Source organism: Phoca vitulina, unplaced genomic scaffold (genome assembly GCF_004348235.1).
Source record: "Phoca vitulina isolate PV1807 unplaced genomic scaffold, GSC_HSeal_1.0 scaffold46, whole genome shotgun sequence".
NCBI classification, from domain to species: domain Eukaryota; kingdom Metazoa; phylum Chordata; class Mammalia; order Carnivora; family Phocidae; genus Phoca; species Phoca vitulina.
This window is the reverse complement of record NW_022589749.1, coordinates 9,116,466-9,131,798: the sequence shown is the minus strand read 5'-3', so window position 1 is coordinate 9,131,798 and position 15,333 is coordinate 9,116,466. Positions and strand designations below refer to the sequence as shown.

Sequence of the window (15,333 nt, the reverse complement as noted above, 5' to 3'; positions counted from 1 at the left end):
CCCTGGAGACCCATGTGAGGAAGCCCCGGGAGTGGACCAGGCCCCCCAGCTTCTGGTATCCACTGTCCTAAGACACTGAGAGCCCCCCAAAATGAAACTGGGGCACCCTAGGCCAGAGCAGCCTGAAGATCTGGGGTTCAGCATGCTGGTGCTACGGGCCACTTCCGGCTCCTGCCTTTGGTGTCCCAGGGCCCAGGGGCCGTCTCTGCCCCAGGACCCCGTGGGGCCCAGCTCAGGGATGGCTGGTGAATGAGGAGAGGCCTGAAGACCTTTTGTTCCCAGGGGTGAGCCCAGAACAGGGGATCCCCACAAACTCCAGGGGACTCACATGACCACAGAACAGGAAAGGCAGGAGGAAGGTGAGGCCCCGCCACATCCAGGACTGGAATCCTTCTGTGGAGAGAAGGAGGAAGCAAAGGGCCGGTGGGAGGGGGTTCAGGTGCCCCCACCACCCCACCAAGCGCCCACTGCCTAGCCATGCCAGTCCCCCGAGATTAGCCACATGGGGAAGGGGGGACAGCCTCACCTATCATCAGTGGGTGAGCACTCAACTCTGAAGATCACCCAGAGAGCACGCACAACACCTGTCACGGGCCCTGACTGCTCTCCCGCCTCAAGTCACCACGAACTCATAGGGCTTGACAACAGTTACAGAAAGCTGACGTGCCAGGCTCTGGTTGTTAATAATGTCTTTAATTTGCATGGAATTGTGCTTTTTATTTTTTTTTTTTTTTTTAAGATTTTATTTATTTATTCATGAGAGACAGAGAGAGAGAGAGGCAGAGGGAGAAGCAGACTTCCCGCGGAGCAGGGAGCCCGATGCGGGACTCGATCCCAGGACTCTGGGATCATGACCTGAGCCGAAGGCAGACGCTTAACCATCTGAGCCACCCAGGCGCCCCTTCTTTTTTTTTTTTTTTTTTTTTTTGGAATTGTGCTTTTTATAATGGACTTTTGCACGTATCACTTCAATTGAGTCTTGACAAAGTAGGGCCTACTTTGCAGAGTAATTCAGTAGAAATGACCATCTCAAAAGATGGCAGAATTTTATTAGTTTCCTGTGAAAGTTGAGACAAGAGCTCTCCAAGCTCTTCTGACTGGGCGCTTGACCCATGAGTTAAAAAAAGTTAAGCACAGGGGTGCTTGGGTGGCTTAGTCGGTTAAGTGTCCGACTCTTGATTTCGGCTCAGGTCATGATCTCAGGGTCTTGAGATTGAGCCCCAAGTCGGGCTCCAAGCTGAGCGCGCAGCCTGCTCAAGATTTTCTCTCTCCTTGGGGCGCCTGGGTGGCTCAGTCGTTAAGCGTCTGCCTTCGGCTCAGGTCATGATCTCAGGGTCCTGGGATCGAGCCCCGCATCGGGCCCCCTACTCCTCAGGAAGCCTGCTTCTCCCTCTCCCACTCCCCCCTGCTTGTGTTCCCTCTCTCTCTGTGTCTCTGTCAAGTAAAAGAAATAAAATCTTTAGAAAAAAGATTTTCTCTCTCTCCCTGTGACCCTCCCCACCACGTTCTCTTGCTCTCTCTAAAAAAAAAAAAAATATATATATATATGTATACATATATATAAATTAAAAATAGTTAAGCACACATTCCCAATGTATATACATGTATGTATCTATACATATTTATACGTAGCCATATTATTTTTTTTTTTAAGTAGGCTCCACGCCCAGCATAGAGCCCAACTCGGGGCTTGAACTCATGACCCTAAGATCAAGAACTGAGCTGAGATCAAGAGTCAGATGCTTAACAGATTGAGCCACCCCAGCGCCCCTATATGTAGGCATATTATATACATTAAGTTATACATGCATAACAACATGCATATATATTTATGCATATATAATTATGTGTATTATAAAACACAGACCAAAAAAATAGACATTTAAAAAGGGTAAGACAGAAGCCAGCATCGAGGCCTGGCTCACAGCTGGCCTCAAGCTTGTCGGCTGAAACAGAATCCACGATGAATTATGAAAAGCAACTTAGGTAGAGGCCTGCAGCCCTGGCTTTGTGTGTGGTAGGTCTCGTTATGTTCTTACTGGCTCATGCTCCCAGTGTAGGGAGTTAGCAGTGAGGTCTGGGGGAGCAGGGAGGGGCCGGTACTTGTCCCCCACCTCCCCTCCCCTCCCCAGGCTGGGTTACTCACCCACGGTGAGGTCCAGATGATTCCTCTCCCCCAGGGCACGAAGTCTGTAGAGGCAGCCCCTCTGGTAATAATATTGCAGGAACTGGACACAGCCTGCAGGGGGAGCGCAGCGCCTGGCTCAGGGCCTGGAGGACAGGGCGCCACCCCTGCGCAGACCCAGGGGTCTTCACGGCCCACAGGGCAACCCTCTCTCACCCCAACACACACACACACACACACACACACACACACACACACTCTCTTCAGCCTGAACCCACTTTATCCCTTATCCAGAATACAACGAGAGTAGGTTATCTGAAGACCCAACTAAACACCAATGAGATTAGAAACTTCTAGAGCAGATGCTTGCTGGGATGGTGGCACCATGCGGGGAGCTGTGTGTAATGCCAAGACAGCAAAAGACACTTTCATACAATGGGATACTTAGTAGTTACTAAAAATGAGCAGGTAGAATTCTGTGTATTGACATAGAAAAATACCCATCATTATTGTTAAAAGAAAAATAAACAGATTGTAAGCAAAGCTGTTTGTACAAAGTGATCCCATATTTATAGACTACATAATGCAGTATATACGTATATATGAATCAAACTGAAAGGACATAGATCTATTAACAGTGATCACTCCTAAGGGTGAGATTATATATAATTTTCATTCTTGGCATTAGAGATTTGTATTTGTTGGCAGGGTTTTATTTAAAAATTGTATTTTTTGAATCAGTGATATGCACACAAAATTCAAAGGGAACAAACAAGTACTTGGTAAAAAAAAACTCTCTCTCTGTCCCTATCCCTAACTATCCAAGCTCCCCCTTCTCAGAGGGGACCCCTAGGACCAGTCCACGGTATATAAATCCAGAGCTATTATTATTATTATTTTTTAAGATTTTATTTTTAAGCAACCTCTACACCCAACGTGGGGCTTCAACTTACAACCCCAAGATCAAGAGTTGCTCGCTCTACCGACTAAGCCAGTCAGGAGCCCCAATCCAGAGCTATTCTTAAATGAGAAAAAGAACATATGCTCTATTTCCATTTTGAGGTAGTGCCCCCAACACTACTCAATTCCCAAAAGTCACCATTGGTCCCCAGCTGTGACATGGGAAAGAAAAGGCAGTGATGGGGGCTCCTGGGGGTGGGGGTGATCAGGCTGCCCCTCCCCCAGGACTGGGCGGTGATCTGGGGGCAGGCAGCTCTTTGCTGGATTTCTGGGACCCTCCCCTGCCCCAAGCTCCCTTCCACACTAGACACACCCCTCACAAGGGAGGAGGGATGACAGGGGCCTCCATCAGTGAAAGCCCAGGGAAACGTGCCCCCTCCCCCGAATTGAGGCAAGAGGCACTCACTCTGAAAAATGGAAAACGCTAAAAACTGATTACGAAACTTCTGATAAATTAGTCCGTTGGGCCTGCAGAGAAGTGGGGAAAAGTAAAAGTGAAGTGTGCTGTGAAATCAAACATTCATCCCTGCCCCTCTCCATTCCAGCCAAGAGAGAAGAAAAGCTTTTAATTAAAAAAAAAAAAATTTAAGTAATCTCTACACCCAAAGTGGGCCTCAAACTCACGACCCCGAGATCAAGAGTTGCATGCTCCATGGAGTGAGCCAGCCAGGCACCCCGAGAAGAAAAGCTTTTAAAATGAAATGGAGGTCCCTGATTTCTGCCCTTCTTTAGCACAAGTGCCCCTGGGGCTGGACCAGTTACTTTCATTTCTTTAAGCCCATTCTAGAAGCAGGGGGGCCTGTAATCATCATTCTGAAGCCTAAATTCTTGCTGATGCCCACTCTCTCCGTTTGTCTCCTTTGGAGGCTCATCCCTGTACTCTTTCTGTCCATTGCTCTCTGTCACCACTGTCCCAGCCGGTAGGCCAATGGGACATCCCCAGAAACCTCCCAGCTGGCTTGGGGGAAATCCCTGCGGCCTGGCTGTAAGCTCACCCTTTTCTTCTTGGCCCAAATGTCAGCCCAGGCCAGGAGCCTCGAGGGCACCCCCTCGCCCACGGCCAGCTCCCCATTCACGGGCCCCCATGAGACACTCACCAGGTCAGCATCACTCCAGAGAGGAACGTGGACACATAGTGGTGAGACACCCACCAGCCTTTAATTCTTGGAGAGAAGAGAAGGAAAGGGAGCTCAGGTGGGGAGGGAAACGGGTGGTTCTTGCTTCCCAGACTATGTATGCATGGGCTACTCTGTGGCCCCAAAACAGCCATGACATAGACCCAAGCCATGATTTCGCCCTTTCCTCTGTCCTCCAGAGACGCACAATCACACATAAACCACCCACAGATTAGCCGTGAGGCCCACAGAGGCACACGGGCCTCCAGGGGCTTCCTGCTACCCTAAAAGCACATCCCTCACCGCACCCCAACTTGAAGCCCTGTCACCCTGTCCTCGCCTTGAACCTGCCAAGCCCATTGCTACCTCAGGGCCTGTTATGGGCTGAACTGTGTGCCCCCCAAATTCCTATGTTGTAGTCCTAACCCCTTAGGGCTAGTACCTTAGAATGTGACTGTATTTGGAGATAGGAACTTTAAAGAGGTAAGTAAGGTTAAATGAGGTCATAAGAAAAAAGGCCCCATGAAGATCCGATGGCATCTGCAGGCCAAGGAGAGGCCTCAGGAGAAACCAGTGGGGCTGGCACCTTGATTTTGGACTTCCAGCCTCCAGAACCGTGAGAAAATAGATTTCTATTGTTCCAGCCCCCGAGCCTGTGGTATTTTGTCATGGCAGCCCACGCAGACCAGCGGGGCCTTTGGACTTGCTGTTCTCTCTGCTCCGAGAACTTGGCCTGCCTGGCTTGTGGTCCAAATTCAAGTTTTGGACCAACTGTCACCTCCTCCAAAAGGCCTTCTGCGGCTACTTTATCTAAAACAGTCAGGCAGCCCCACTCTGAGTCACACTACTGTTTTATTTTCTTCATGGCGCTTACCACTATCTGAAATTATTCATTTCTTCCCCTTCCTTTGTTCTCTGAACCCTCTTCCCCGCTCACACGTAAACATCAGGAGAGCAGGGATCTTGTCTGTGTTCTTCATCGATGTTATCTGTGACACCTGGCTCGAAGCAGGTGCTCAATAAGTGTGTTGAATAAACACAGCACGCACACACACACACACTCATGCTCACCCAGAGCTGCAGCTACCTCCGTTACCCCACACAGACACACAGAAATGCCAGACTGCCCACACAGCATCTCAGCATCCCAGATGCACTTTCTCCCTGGGAGCCCACACCCCCCGGGCTCATCTGTTCCTCCATCTACAGCAGGCCCTTGCCCAGCCCTGGACTTCCTGTGTCCAGTCCAGAAGCTGTGGGAACCCTGGTTTCAGAACCCAGTACTCCCCCAACTGAGGGCTGTCACTCCATTGCAGGGGAGGGAGCCTCGTTGTCACCCCCTCCTCAATGTCAACGTCCCAGCCTCCACTGAAAGCTGGACCCTTCAACCTTTACCCTTCAAAGTCCTTGAGTCTGTCTCTGGCCTCTGCTGGCCTTCTCCAGCCCCGTCTCGGAGCTCAGTTATCTGAACACAATGTGGCAGCGATTTGCTTTGCCAAGTACAGCCTGGGAGCAGTGGGGTTCCTTCCTCCCAACGACTGGGCAGTAGAAACTGGGTTCCCCAAACCCTCACCAGCGCTGGATTCCAAGTTTTAAAATTTCTGCTAGTCTTATTAGGTGAAAATCGGTGTGTTGTTGAGGTTTTAATTTGCATTGTCCTAAGTGGGTTCCAACCAGAATGCAGACATCACACAAGCAGAGACTGGATCTTACTCATCTCTCCTCTTTGCAATCCCACAATAAATCTGGACATAAATTAGGGATTCCGGCATGGTCTGTGTATGCCTCAAGGGTTATGGTGAGGAACAAGGTTTTACGTGGCTCTTTATTCCTAGCACTAACAGCACCCGGTAAACAGTAGGCACTCAGTAAATGCTAAAATGATGCCCAGGAGGTGTGGCTGATGAAGCAGCAGCTGGTCTAGATGCCACCAGCATGGAGGGACAGGGTAAGACATCCACCCACTTCTCTGATCCCAGTCTCCCCCTCCCCATGCCCCTGGGTTGCCTGTCAATGTCTACAAGGACCCCTGGCTCTAATTTTCTGACAGAAGAGGCAGTTAGCCCCATCCTCAGACCTTCAGCTTGAAGAGCACCCAAGAAGCCTCTCTGCAATCACTTCCCCCAAGTTCTCTGCAGAGCCACACACAAGCCCTGGGGCTTTGGCAAACACCGTGCTCCTCTGTCCTACTCCCCAAAGCCCCCCTGAGAAATGCCCCCTCCCCACATGGGAGCGGCCAGAGCCAGACGCGGGATCTGTGCAGCAAGCCTGGCTGAGCAGCCGCTTTTCATTTCACAGCTCATAGTGCCCAGAGCCCAGCTCTGACAGATGCCCCCAATAAGCACAGCTCAGCGGCACGAGGAAAGGCTAGAAATTGCTTCTTCCCTGGCATGGCGTTCTCGAGCCCCCTCATCCATCTGCACACTGCAGGGTGCTGGGCTGGTTTTGTGCACATGTGTTTATGCAGTCGTTTTACTGTAACTTAATTCAAATATCATACAATTTCCCCATTTAAAGTATACACATCAGCGGCTTTTAGTATATTTGCAGAGTTGTACAACCATGACCACTATCAGTTTTAGGACATTTTTTATCACCCCAAAAGAAACTTGGACCCATTAGTGGTCACTCTTTGGGCCTGTTTTGCCATGGAAATAAAGCTTGCAGGGCCTATGGGCATTTTAATGAGCAGGCAGGAGATACGCAATGAAGAGTGGTGCACACACAGCCACAGTGTAGGACTAGCGTGGCCTGGTATCTGGGAATCGTGCCGAGGATACCACGGCCCTTCTTTCAGGACACCTTGGCCACGTTTGCATGTGGGTACCACTCAGGCACCAGCAACCACAGGCTGTCTCCGGCTTTGAGCTCCGGGTCACGTGGGCAGGTGGGGGAATGGCTTCCACACTGAGGCTCCCTTCCTCCTGGACAGCCCTACACGGCTTTATCCGAGCAAAGTCCCCTATAACAGCCAGTTGGAAGCAGGCACCCATGCGCTGGCTGGCCAGAAAAGCTAACGCGATCCCTGATTCATTATTTATTCTGGCCCAGAACTAACTGTAGAGGACATCTGCTGTTTTGCCTCTCTGTCAATCACCCCACCCCCTCTCCACCCCCCCACATTCTGGTTGCACGCCAGGCCTTTCTTTGGGTGAACCACCTCATCATCCCCACACTCAATCTGGGTGGCTGAGGGGGAAGCGGAGTGATATAACTGGGCACGTGACTCGGAGCCAGCCTATCAGGGCTCTGCATCCCCCAACCACACTGATTGGCTCAGGGACGAGCATGTGACCTCAGCCGAGCCAATCAGAAATCTGCCTCAAAATTACAAAAACTGGATCTGCGAAGGCAAGCGTTCTTTCCTGTGAGACTATCGAGCTGGCGGGATCCTAGTCTAGGCGGCTGGAAGCCAGTGCTTCCAGGGGGTAAGAGATCAGGGAGGAGAACTGTTGGCATTGTGTGAGCCCCCCCTTTTTTTTAAAATATTTTATTTATTTGACAGAGAGACACAGCGCGAGAGGGAACACAAGCAGGGGGAGTGGGAGAGGGAGAAGCAGGCTTCCCGCGGAGCAGGGAGCCCGACGCGGGGCTCGATCCCAGGACCCTGGGATCATGACCTGAGCCGAAGGCAGACGCTTAATGACTGAGCCACCCAGGTGCCCCTGTGTGAGCCCTTTTCACCTCCTTGAACCATCGTTGATATACAGGCATACTTCAGAGATACTGTGGGTTCACTTTCAGGGCACTGCAATAAAGCGAATGTCGCAATAAAGCAAGTCGAATGAAGTTTTTGGTTTTCCAGTGCCTCTAAAGTTAGTAAGTATGAGATAGCAGTTCTAGAAAAACAACGCTTATACCTTAATTTAAAAATATAGTGCTAAACGGGGCGCCTGGGTGGCTCAGTCGTTAAGCCTGCTTCTTCCTCTCCCACTCCCCCTGCTTGTGTTCCCTCTCTCGCTGTTTCTGTTAAATAAATAAAATCTTTAAAATATATATATATATATATATAGTGCCCAAAAAATGCTAACCATCATCTGAGCTTTCAGCAAATTGTAATCACTGATCACAGACCACTATAACAAATATAATAATGAAGAAGTTTGAAATACTGCAAGAATTACCAAAATGTGACAGAGACACAAAATGAGCACATGCTGTTGGGAAAATGGCGCCAATAGACCTGCGCGACACAAGGTTGTCAGAGACCTTCAATTTGTAAAAAAAAAAAAAAAACACAGTATCTTCGTAGTGCAGTTAGACAAGGTATGCCTTGTTCCCCCTTCATGTTTACTCCTATCAGGTAGTTTCCCTCATTTGCAGGATTTGCAAGGGAACTTGATTTGCTTATTGCACTAAGCTAATGCGCTACAGCTCCCACTCATTCCAGAAGATAAAGCACCAAGCCTACCCCACCCATTCCAGCCCCCAGCCCCCACCACATCCAAACCCCCGCCCCAGGCCAGAGCAGGGAGATAGGCGCAGAGGAACAGTGAAATGAAATCTCATTTCAACTTGAGATACCAGTTGAAGTGTTAGGCAAATGAAGCCTGGCTTTGGAACCCCACTTCTACCCCCTTGTGTCCCCCTCCCCACTTTCCTGCTATGCCCCACACTTGCAGGGACCTCCACTCAGTCCTGTTCCCTTCCCTCTGGTAACCCACCCACCCCCCATCCACAGCTTGTCACACTAGATAAAGAGCTGACCAGAGTAACTCTAAGTGTTAGTGACTGTTAGAGATGTAGCATGCCTCTGAAGACTCTTAATAAGTCCATCAGAAGGATGAAACTGTAAGGCTGACAGCAAGCCCATGGGAACAGAAGAGAGTTCACAACAAGGAGGCCTTGCCACTTACCCTGGCCCTCTTTCCCTACTACCTACCACCCTGGCTCCCCTCCAACGACACCCAAAAGCAGAAAGATACTATTCACTAAAATTAAGAAAGACTATGAATGTTATTTATTTGGTAAGATTTTCTACTTCAGTGTTTCCCAAAGCATGGGGTGCGTACCACCAACTTTTAGATGACACTCGAGTGTAACACCAGATGATACTGAACCATGTGGCAAGAGGTCATTGGTTCAGTTCTTTATTCTCCTGATTAAGTCGAGGAAAGAGTCTCTTTAATGCCTCTCAAGGTCCGCTAATCTCCCTTTTTACACACACGTACACACACAGATAGCAGGCCTCAGGCTCAGAGCCTCCCGGAAGCAAGAATAACTGACTTCAATACTTATACAAGGAAAACAAAAGGATATTTTTATACTACTTCCTCTTTCCTGCAACTGATGCTGGTTTTCCATGTACGGTGATGAAATAAAATTTCCTTTTAAAATAAACTAGTATTTACTTAAGTTAAAAAAAAAAAAGGAGAGGTTGATTTTTAAAATGTGAAAATTATCATCCAGATGATACATGGAAAAGGCAAAAATGGCGAGGATGGGTCAAGAATGAGTGCTGTTTGAGAAACACTGATCTTTTCTAACGGGCTACATGCTACGGGGCTGCATACCTAAAAATCGCTGGGCCCCTGGTCCTTACCTCTGGGCTCTACCTTCAGGTTAAGGCCCGGCAGGGCAGGGATCTGCCATAAGAGACCACTGGGCAGAAAAGTGAAAAGGTGGCAAATTATTCAGGGGTTTGCAGATGCCCCCAATCTTAAATACACAGTTCATGACAGTTCCTTACTAGCGTCCAGGAAGGAGGAAGCAGGGAGGGGCTGGGAGGTTATCACCTTTCGTTTCAGGGAAAAATAGGGACAAGCATGGTACACAGAGATGAAACAGCTACCCCAAAAAGGAAATCAGACCTATGGAAAATGGGTCCCGCAGGTGGCAAATCGTGGTCTTAACTGGGCCCCAAGACTCTCAGCTCAGAGACAGGTGGCGTAGGAAGAATGATAAAATAGCAGGGCTCCTCGTATTTGCAGGCCCTCAGAGGTGGGGACCCCCAATTGTGCCTCCATTCACTCAGGAACGCGGAGGCACACACCCCCAGGGGACTGTGAAATAGCCCAGAGAGGGGACTTCAGTTGCCCAGGGCCCCAGAGCCGCGCAGGAACAGCAGAGGGACTAGAACTCAGGAACCCTCACTCCCAGCCTGGCTGTCTTCCTCCTCAGCACTGCGGGAGTAACAGGGCAGGTTTGAACCAAGACCCTCACCACATGTCCTCCGTCCTCCCCATCTCCCTGTGGGGGACCATCCACTCTTGTCACCAGAATCCATTCATCCCTCTGATGACAGTATCCCAATTTTCCTCTGGGGACCCACCCACTGCCCTCCTGACACTCAGCCCCTAGGCTTCTACTGACAGCCTGTAGGGGCGGGCATGAGGCTCAAGCCCGACCAATCACAGCTGTGCATTCTCTGGCCAGTGATTGGTTCAGAGACAGGCACATGATTCAGCAAGTACCAATGCGACCCAGTGAGACGCTTGGAAACAGCAAGGTGCCATATTTTGCTGGGAATGCTAGAAATAAAGTTAGGAGCTCTGGGGTGCCTCTGCATGGAGCCTGAGAATGAAGACAGCACAGTAGAAGGCAGAGGTGAGGGGTGGAGAGAAAGTGGGTCCTGGGGCCATTGTCTAAGTACCTGGATTAAGCCTGACCTGAAGTCAGCACCAACGGACCTGTTCTTTGATAGGAGAAAACAAATTTCCTGTTGTGTTAAACCTATTTGAGTTAGAGTTTTTGGTAAGCAGGAGACTGACCACAGGAGGTGACAGTTTCCCTCCTCCCTGGCTCTGAACAGTCAGGGACACCCCTCCCCCTCCACGGAGGAAGGGAATACAGGCTGAGGGTGACAGCCCTCATCTGCATCCCCTTCCATGACTGATCTCCCTTTGGCTCCCCCAACGCCCCCCCACAAAGCTGGGCCCCCAATTACCTTGAGCCATTGCTGATGAGAATACTCTCCCGAATTGTCAGGGTGCAGTAATACCACACCAGCAGGAAGTTAAAAACTTCGTCCGTCACCCTAGTGGAAAGAAACAGCCCCGGGGAGGAGCGCACGCATGAGAACCAGGGACGGCTCTCCCACCCACAGGACAATAGAACAGCAAACACGGATGAGGGCCGCCCCCCACAGGCTGCCTTTGGGAACACCGCTGATTCCTGGGAAGAGAGAGGAAGCATGGCCGCCACCTAGTCTGCCTGTCCCCTCCTCACCTTTCTACCAGAATCCTGCTTGCCTTTAAGGGCTCTAGCTGAGGTTTCGCCCCCTTCCCTGAGCGCTCGGCCTATGACACCCTCTCTCCCTTCTAAATTCTTACTGTCTGATGTAACATTTTTGGTGGAAGGGCAACAGGAGGACCTGAAGCAGAAAACTGAGTATTTTAAACTGTCCACAGTGTCAAAGTGCAAATTCCCTCCATCCCCTTAAAAGATCTATAAACTTTGTTGCACTTACAAAAAAATTCTTATGGCCCAAATTGTAAGCTGAATGAAGAACTCCCGGCCTCCTCTACGGTCCCCACGGCCCAGAGCCGGGCACAGAGGCCTTAGGACAGGACAGAGGGGCTAGAGCTGTTGCTGTACTCTGGTCAGAGCGGAAAGCTGGCAGACATGCGGCGTGTGACCTCGTCAGAGACCTCCCTGGCCTCAGCTTTGCTGTCTCCGAGATTCGAAGGCTGACCCCCTACCTGAATATGGCTGGGTGAAGGATCCCGGGACAGAGCCTACGACAGACAGCCCCTCGGAAGCCTCTCCTGCCGCGGACTCTAATGGAGGCTCTAGCTTCCCCCCAAAGGGAAGCGCCTCTGTACTTCCCAGCGCCATACAGATGCATTCAGCACTGTGCGGGGCGCTATCCGTCTGCACCGGGGACGGAGAACACCCCATCTCCTCCGTCTCCATCTCTGAACTGGGACAACCATGATAACCCTGGGAGGGAAATGGAAGGGTGTGACTCGAACAGTAAGAGCCGAAGTTAGAAGGTTGTCTTTTAAGCTATGTGACCCTGTTTTGTGGTCACAGATGACAGACTTTCAACCCCAAGCCCTCTTGAACCATCGCCTGCAGAGGGCCAGGAACCATCGCCCTGGGAGGGCCAGGAACAGACTGGAAGCACAGGGCCTGAGTCCAGATCACAGCTCTGCCTCTTCCCAGCTGTGGGACCAGGGGCAAGTCAGTGATTCTCCCACGCGATCACCTCCCGCGCTGAAATGGGGAGAGCGATGAGTGATAACAGCCCCCGTGTAAGCTGCTGCGAGCATCCGCTGAGTTTCCCACAGGAGGCACCTGGGGCATAGGAAGGGTTACCTGCATTCCCTGTTGGAAGTCTGGCAAGTAGCACAGAGGATCCAAAGCCTGAGAAATGAGTCTCAGACGCTTAGTTCTGAGGAAATCAAAGGCCTACTTGACTTGAATGGGGTGCTGGGGTGGGGACGGCCTCCCCAGGGCAGAGGGTCACTCAGACACCGACTTCTGAGCTCACCTCCAGATGGGAGGCAGGCCCAGTCGCGAGTCGTGGTGACCAGGATGTTTTTCATTGGTCCTTTCCGACATCTTATCCGTAAAGAGGGGAAGAAAAAGAAAGTTTTATGGCCCCAGCACTTTAGGGACATGCTTGAGGCGCCGGCCTCAGCCGTCTCTGCCAGGGTGTATGAGCTCCCTGCTGCTGGAACAACAGACCACAAACTTAGTGGCTGAAAGCAACGTGCATTTATTCTCTTACAGTCTGGAGCTCGGAAGGCTGAAATGGGCCAGTGGGACTGGGTTCCTTCTGGAGGCTCTCGGGAAGAATCCACTTGCTGACCTGCTCCAGCTTCTAGAGGCGCCTGCATTCCTTGTTTCGTGGCATCACGTTTCCTTCTCTGACTCTGACCCTCCCAACTCCAGGATGATCTCTTCTCAAGTTCCTTCACTTAATCTATCTGCAGAGGCGTTTTGCCAAAGAAGTCCACACATTCGCAGGTTCTGGGCATTAGAACACGAACCTCTTCGGGGACCGTGACTCAGGCCGTGCCAGGCCAGCTCTAATTACTGGGAACTTGCAATGCTGCAGGCATTTTACGTGGACGATCTCTCTGAGTCCTCGGAACAACCCTACAGGATTGCTTCCTGTGGCAGGTGCGCTTTCCACATCTGTGCCCGTCTGCATAACTCCCGACAGCCAGACCCCGCCATTCCTGGCATGCCTGGAGTTCTCAGGCCTCCAGAGCTCATTCTGCTGGTGCGAGAGGCAGGGCAGCAGGGAGGGGAATTTATGCCCTCTGGAAGCAGTCCTCAGCTCCCCTGACCAACAGCAGTTGGAAGATAAATACCCTTGCTCCCTCGCCCCTCTAGTGGGTAACTGAGGCATGTTCCATGCTGTCTCCCAGTTCTCCGGATACGTACAGGGGAGCCCCTCCTGTCTCACTTCCCATTCCCGTACCAATGTTTCTTGGGATCACCTCCCAAAGAAACTGCGGGCACTCAAATGCTTGTCTTGGGGGTTGCCTCTGGGGGAACACACACCAAGACAGGACAACTTCCCATTTTACAGATGAGGATACTGAGGCCCAGAGAGGGGAAGTGAGCTGCCCAGGAGTGAGATCCAAACCGAAGCCCAACTAACCTAAGCTTAACTCCAACCCCCCTTTCCCTGCAGCTTCAAAACCCAATCCTGATAGAGGACAATCCTAACTAGACACAGCCTCCTGGCCTGAAGGCAGAAGAAAGAGGCATCACACTCTCCAGCAGTCTCACCGAAGCTTCCCGAGCACCAGGCAGCATGGGCAGATGTCTTCTGGCCATGGGGAAGATGAGGAAGCAGACATGGAGAGAGCAAGGGCTCTACTCAAGGTCACACAATCTGTGAGTGGCAGAGCTGGACCTAGAACCCTTGGTTCTCACGGACATTGGCCATGCCCAGCTCCAGACTTACAGGCACCAGAGAAGGGCCTTTCGGTGGGGCACCCAGCAAGGAAACCATGCCAAGGGGGCAAGAGTAAGGAAAGAGAATCCTGCTCCGTGGATGCACTGGATATTAAGCTGTGGTCTCTTCCAGCCTGCCCAGCCCAAAATGGTGGCAGCAATCACAACTGCTCACGCTCAGACGGCACTTACGTGCCAGGCACTACTCTAAACACGGCAAATAGAACCTATCTGGTTCTCTGAGCCATCCTACCAAGTAGCTCTCGTTATCCTCATTTTGTGTGTGAAGAAACCCAGGTGGGGAGAGGTTAGACCATTTGCCCAAGGTCAAACAGCAGGGCAAACTTCCCTGAAGGCAGAACGGAGATGAGCTGCCCGTCCAGCCCCCTTCCCCTGTCCTATTTTTAACCCACAGAAGGTATACTAGTGTTCCCTCAAAATTCATGTCCACCCAGGACCTCAGAATATGACCTTATTTGAAAATAGGGTCTTTGCAAATTTAATTAGTTAAGATAAGGTCATACCAGGTTAGGGTGGGCCCTAAATCCAAAGACTGGTGTCCTCCTAAGAAGGCCATGAGAGAAACACAGGGACACACGCGGAAGGAGGCTACCTGACAAGATTAAGGCACAGGAGGCTGAGTGAGACTGGAGGGAAACAGCTTTAAGCCAAGGAACGCCAAGGAACACCAAGGAACACCCTGGAGGCTGGAGGAGGCAAGGCCGGATCCTCCCCTAGGGCCTTTAGAGCGAGCATGGTTCCACCAACACCTTGATTTCAGACTTCTGGCCTCTAGAACTGTGAGAAAACAGATTTCTGTTGTTCCAAGCCATCCAGTTCGTGGTGCTTTGTTACAACTGCCCCGGGAAATAAATACAGAAAGGGATGGGGAGAAATTGAAAGACCCAGGCCCTCACTGAACTTTAGAACTTGACAACACACCACAGGTTTGCCCTCTGAGGGCCCAAGATGTCCCAGCGCAAGGGAATCTGGTTGCACATCAAGAACGTCTATCCCTTCCAGAGAGGCATGTGAGCAGGCAGTGTGCAGGCTTTGCCCTCTGGGGAAACAGGCCAGGCCCGAGGCAGCAGGCAGGCACGGGCCCAGGACCTAAAAGGGCCTTTCTCTGTCTGGACATTCGAGTGGCCAGACCAGAAACTGGACTCCCAGCCAAACACTTGCCAGGAGATAAACCCCTGACACACCGGCCAAATGCCCAAGCTGTACTCGGCTGCCTCCCCTCAGGGCCCAAAACCCAGTGCCAGGCGGGGAAACGAA

At 51.1% G+C, this 15,333-nt stretch overlaps 1 protein-coding gene across 3 annotated transcripts in view; it reads right to left on the bottom strand.

Moving 5' to 3' along the window:
* TMEM120B (transmembrane protein 120B) overlaps positions 1-15,333 on the bottom strand; it is a 98,872-nt gene that overhangs the window by 1,909 nt on the left and 81,630 nt on the right. For all 3 annotated transcript variants that reach the window (XM_032431251.1, XM_032431250.1, XM_032431249.1), the window contains 5 exons: positions 11,087-11,176; positions 4,183-4,248; positions 3,492-3,553; positions 2,147-2,239; positions 329-393 (listed from right to left, as the gene is read on the bottom strand). In XM_032431251.1, coding sequence (XP_032287142.1) covers positions 329-393; positions 2,147-2,239; positions 3,492-3,553; positions 4,183-4,248; positions 11,087-11,176 — 376 coding nt within the window. The remainder of the gene's footprint in view (positions 1-328; positions 394-2,146; positions 2,240-3,491; positions 3,554-4,182; positions 4,249-11,086; positions 11,177-15,333) is intronic.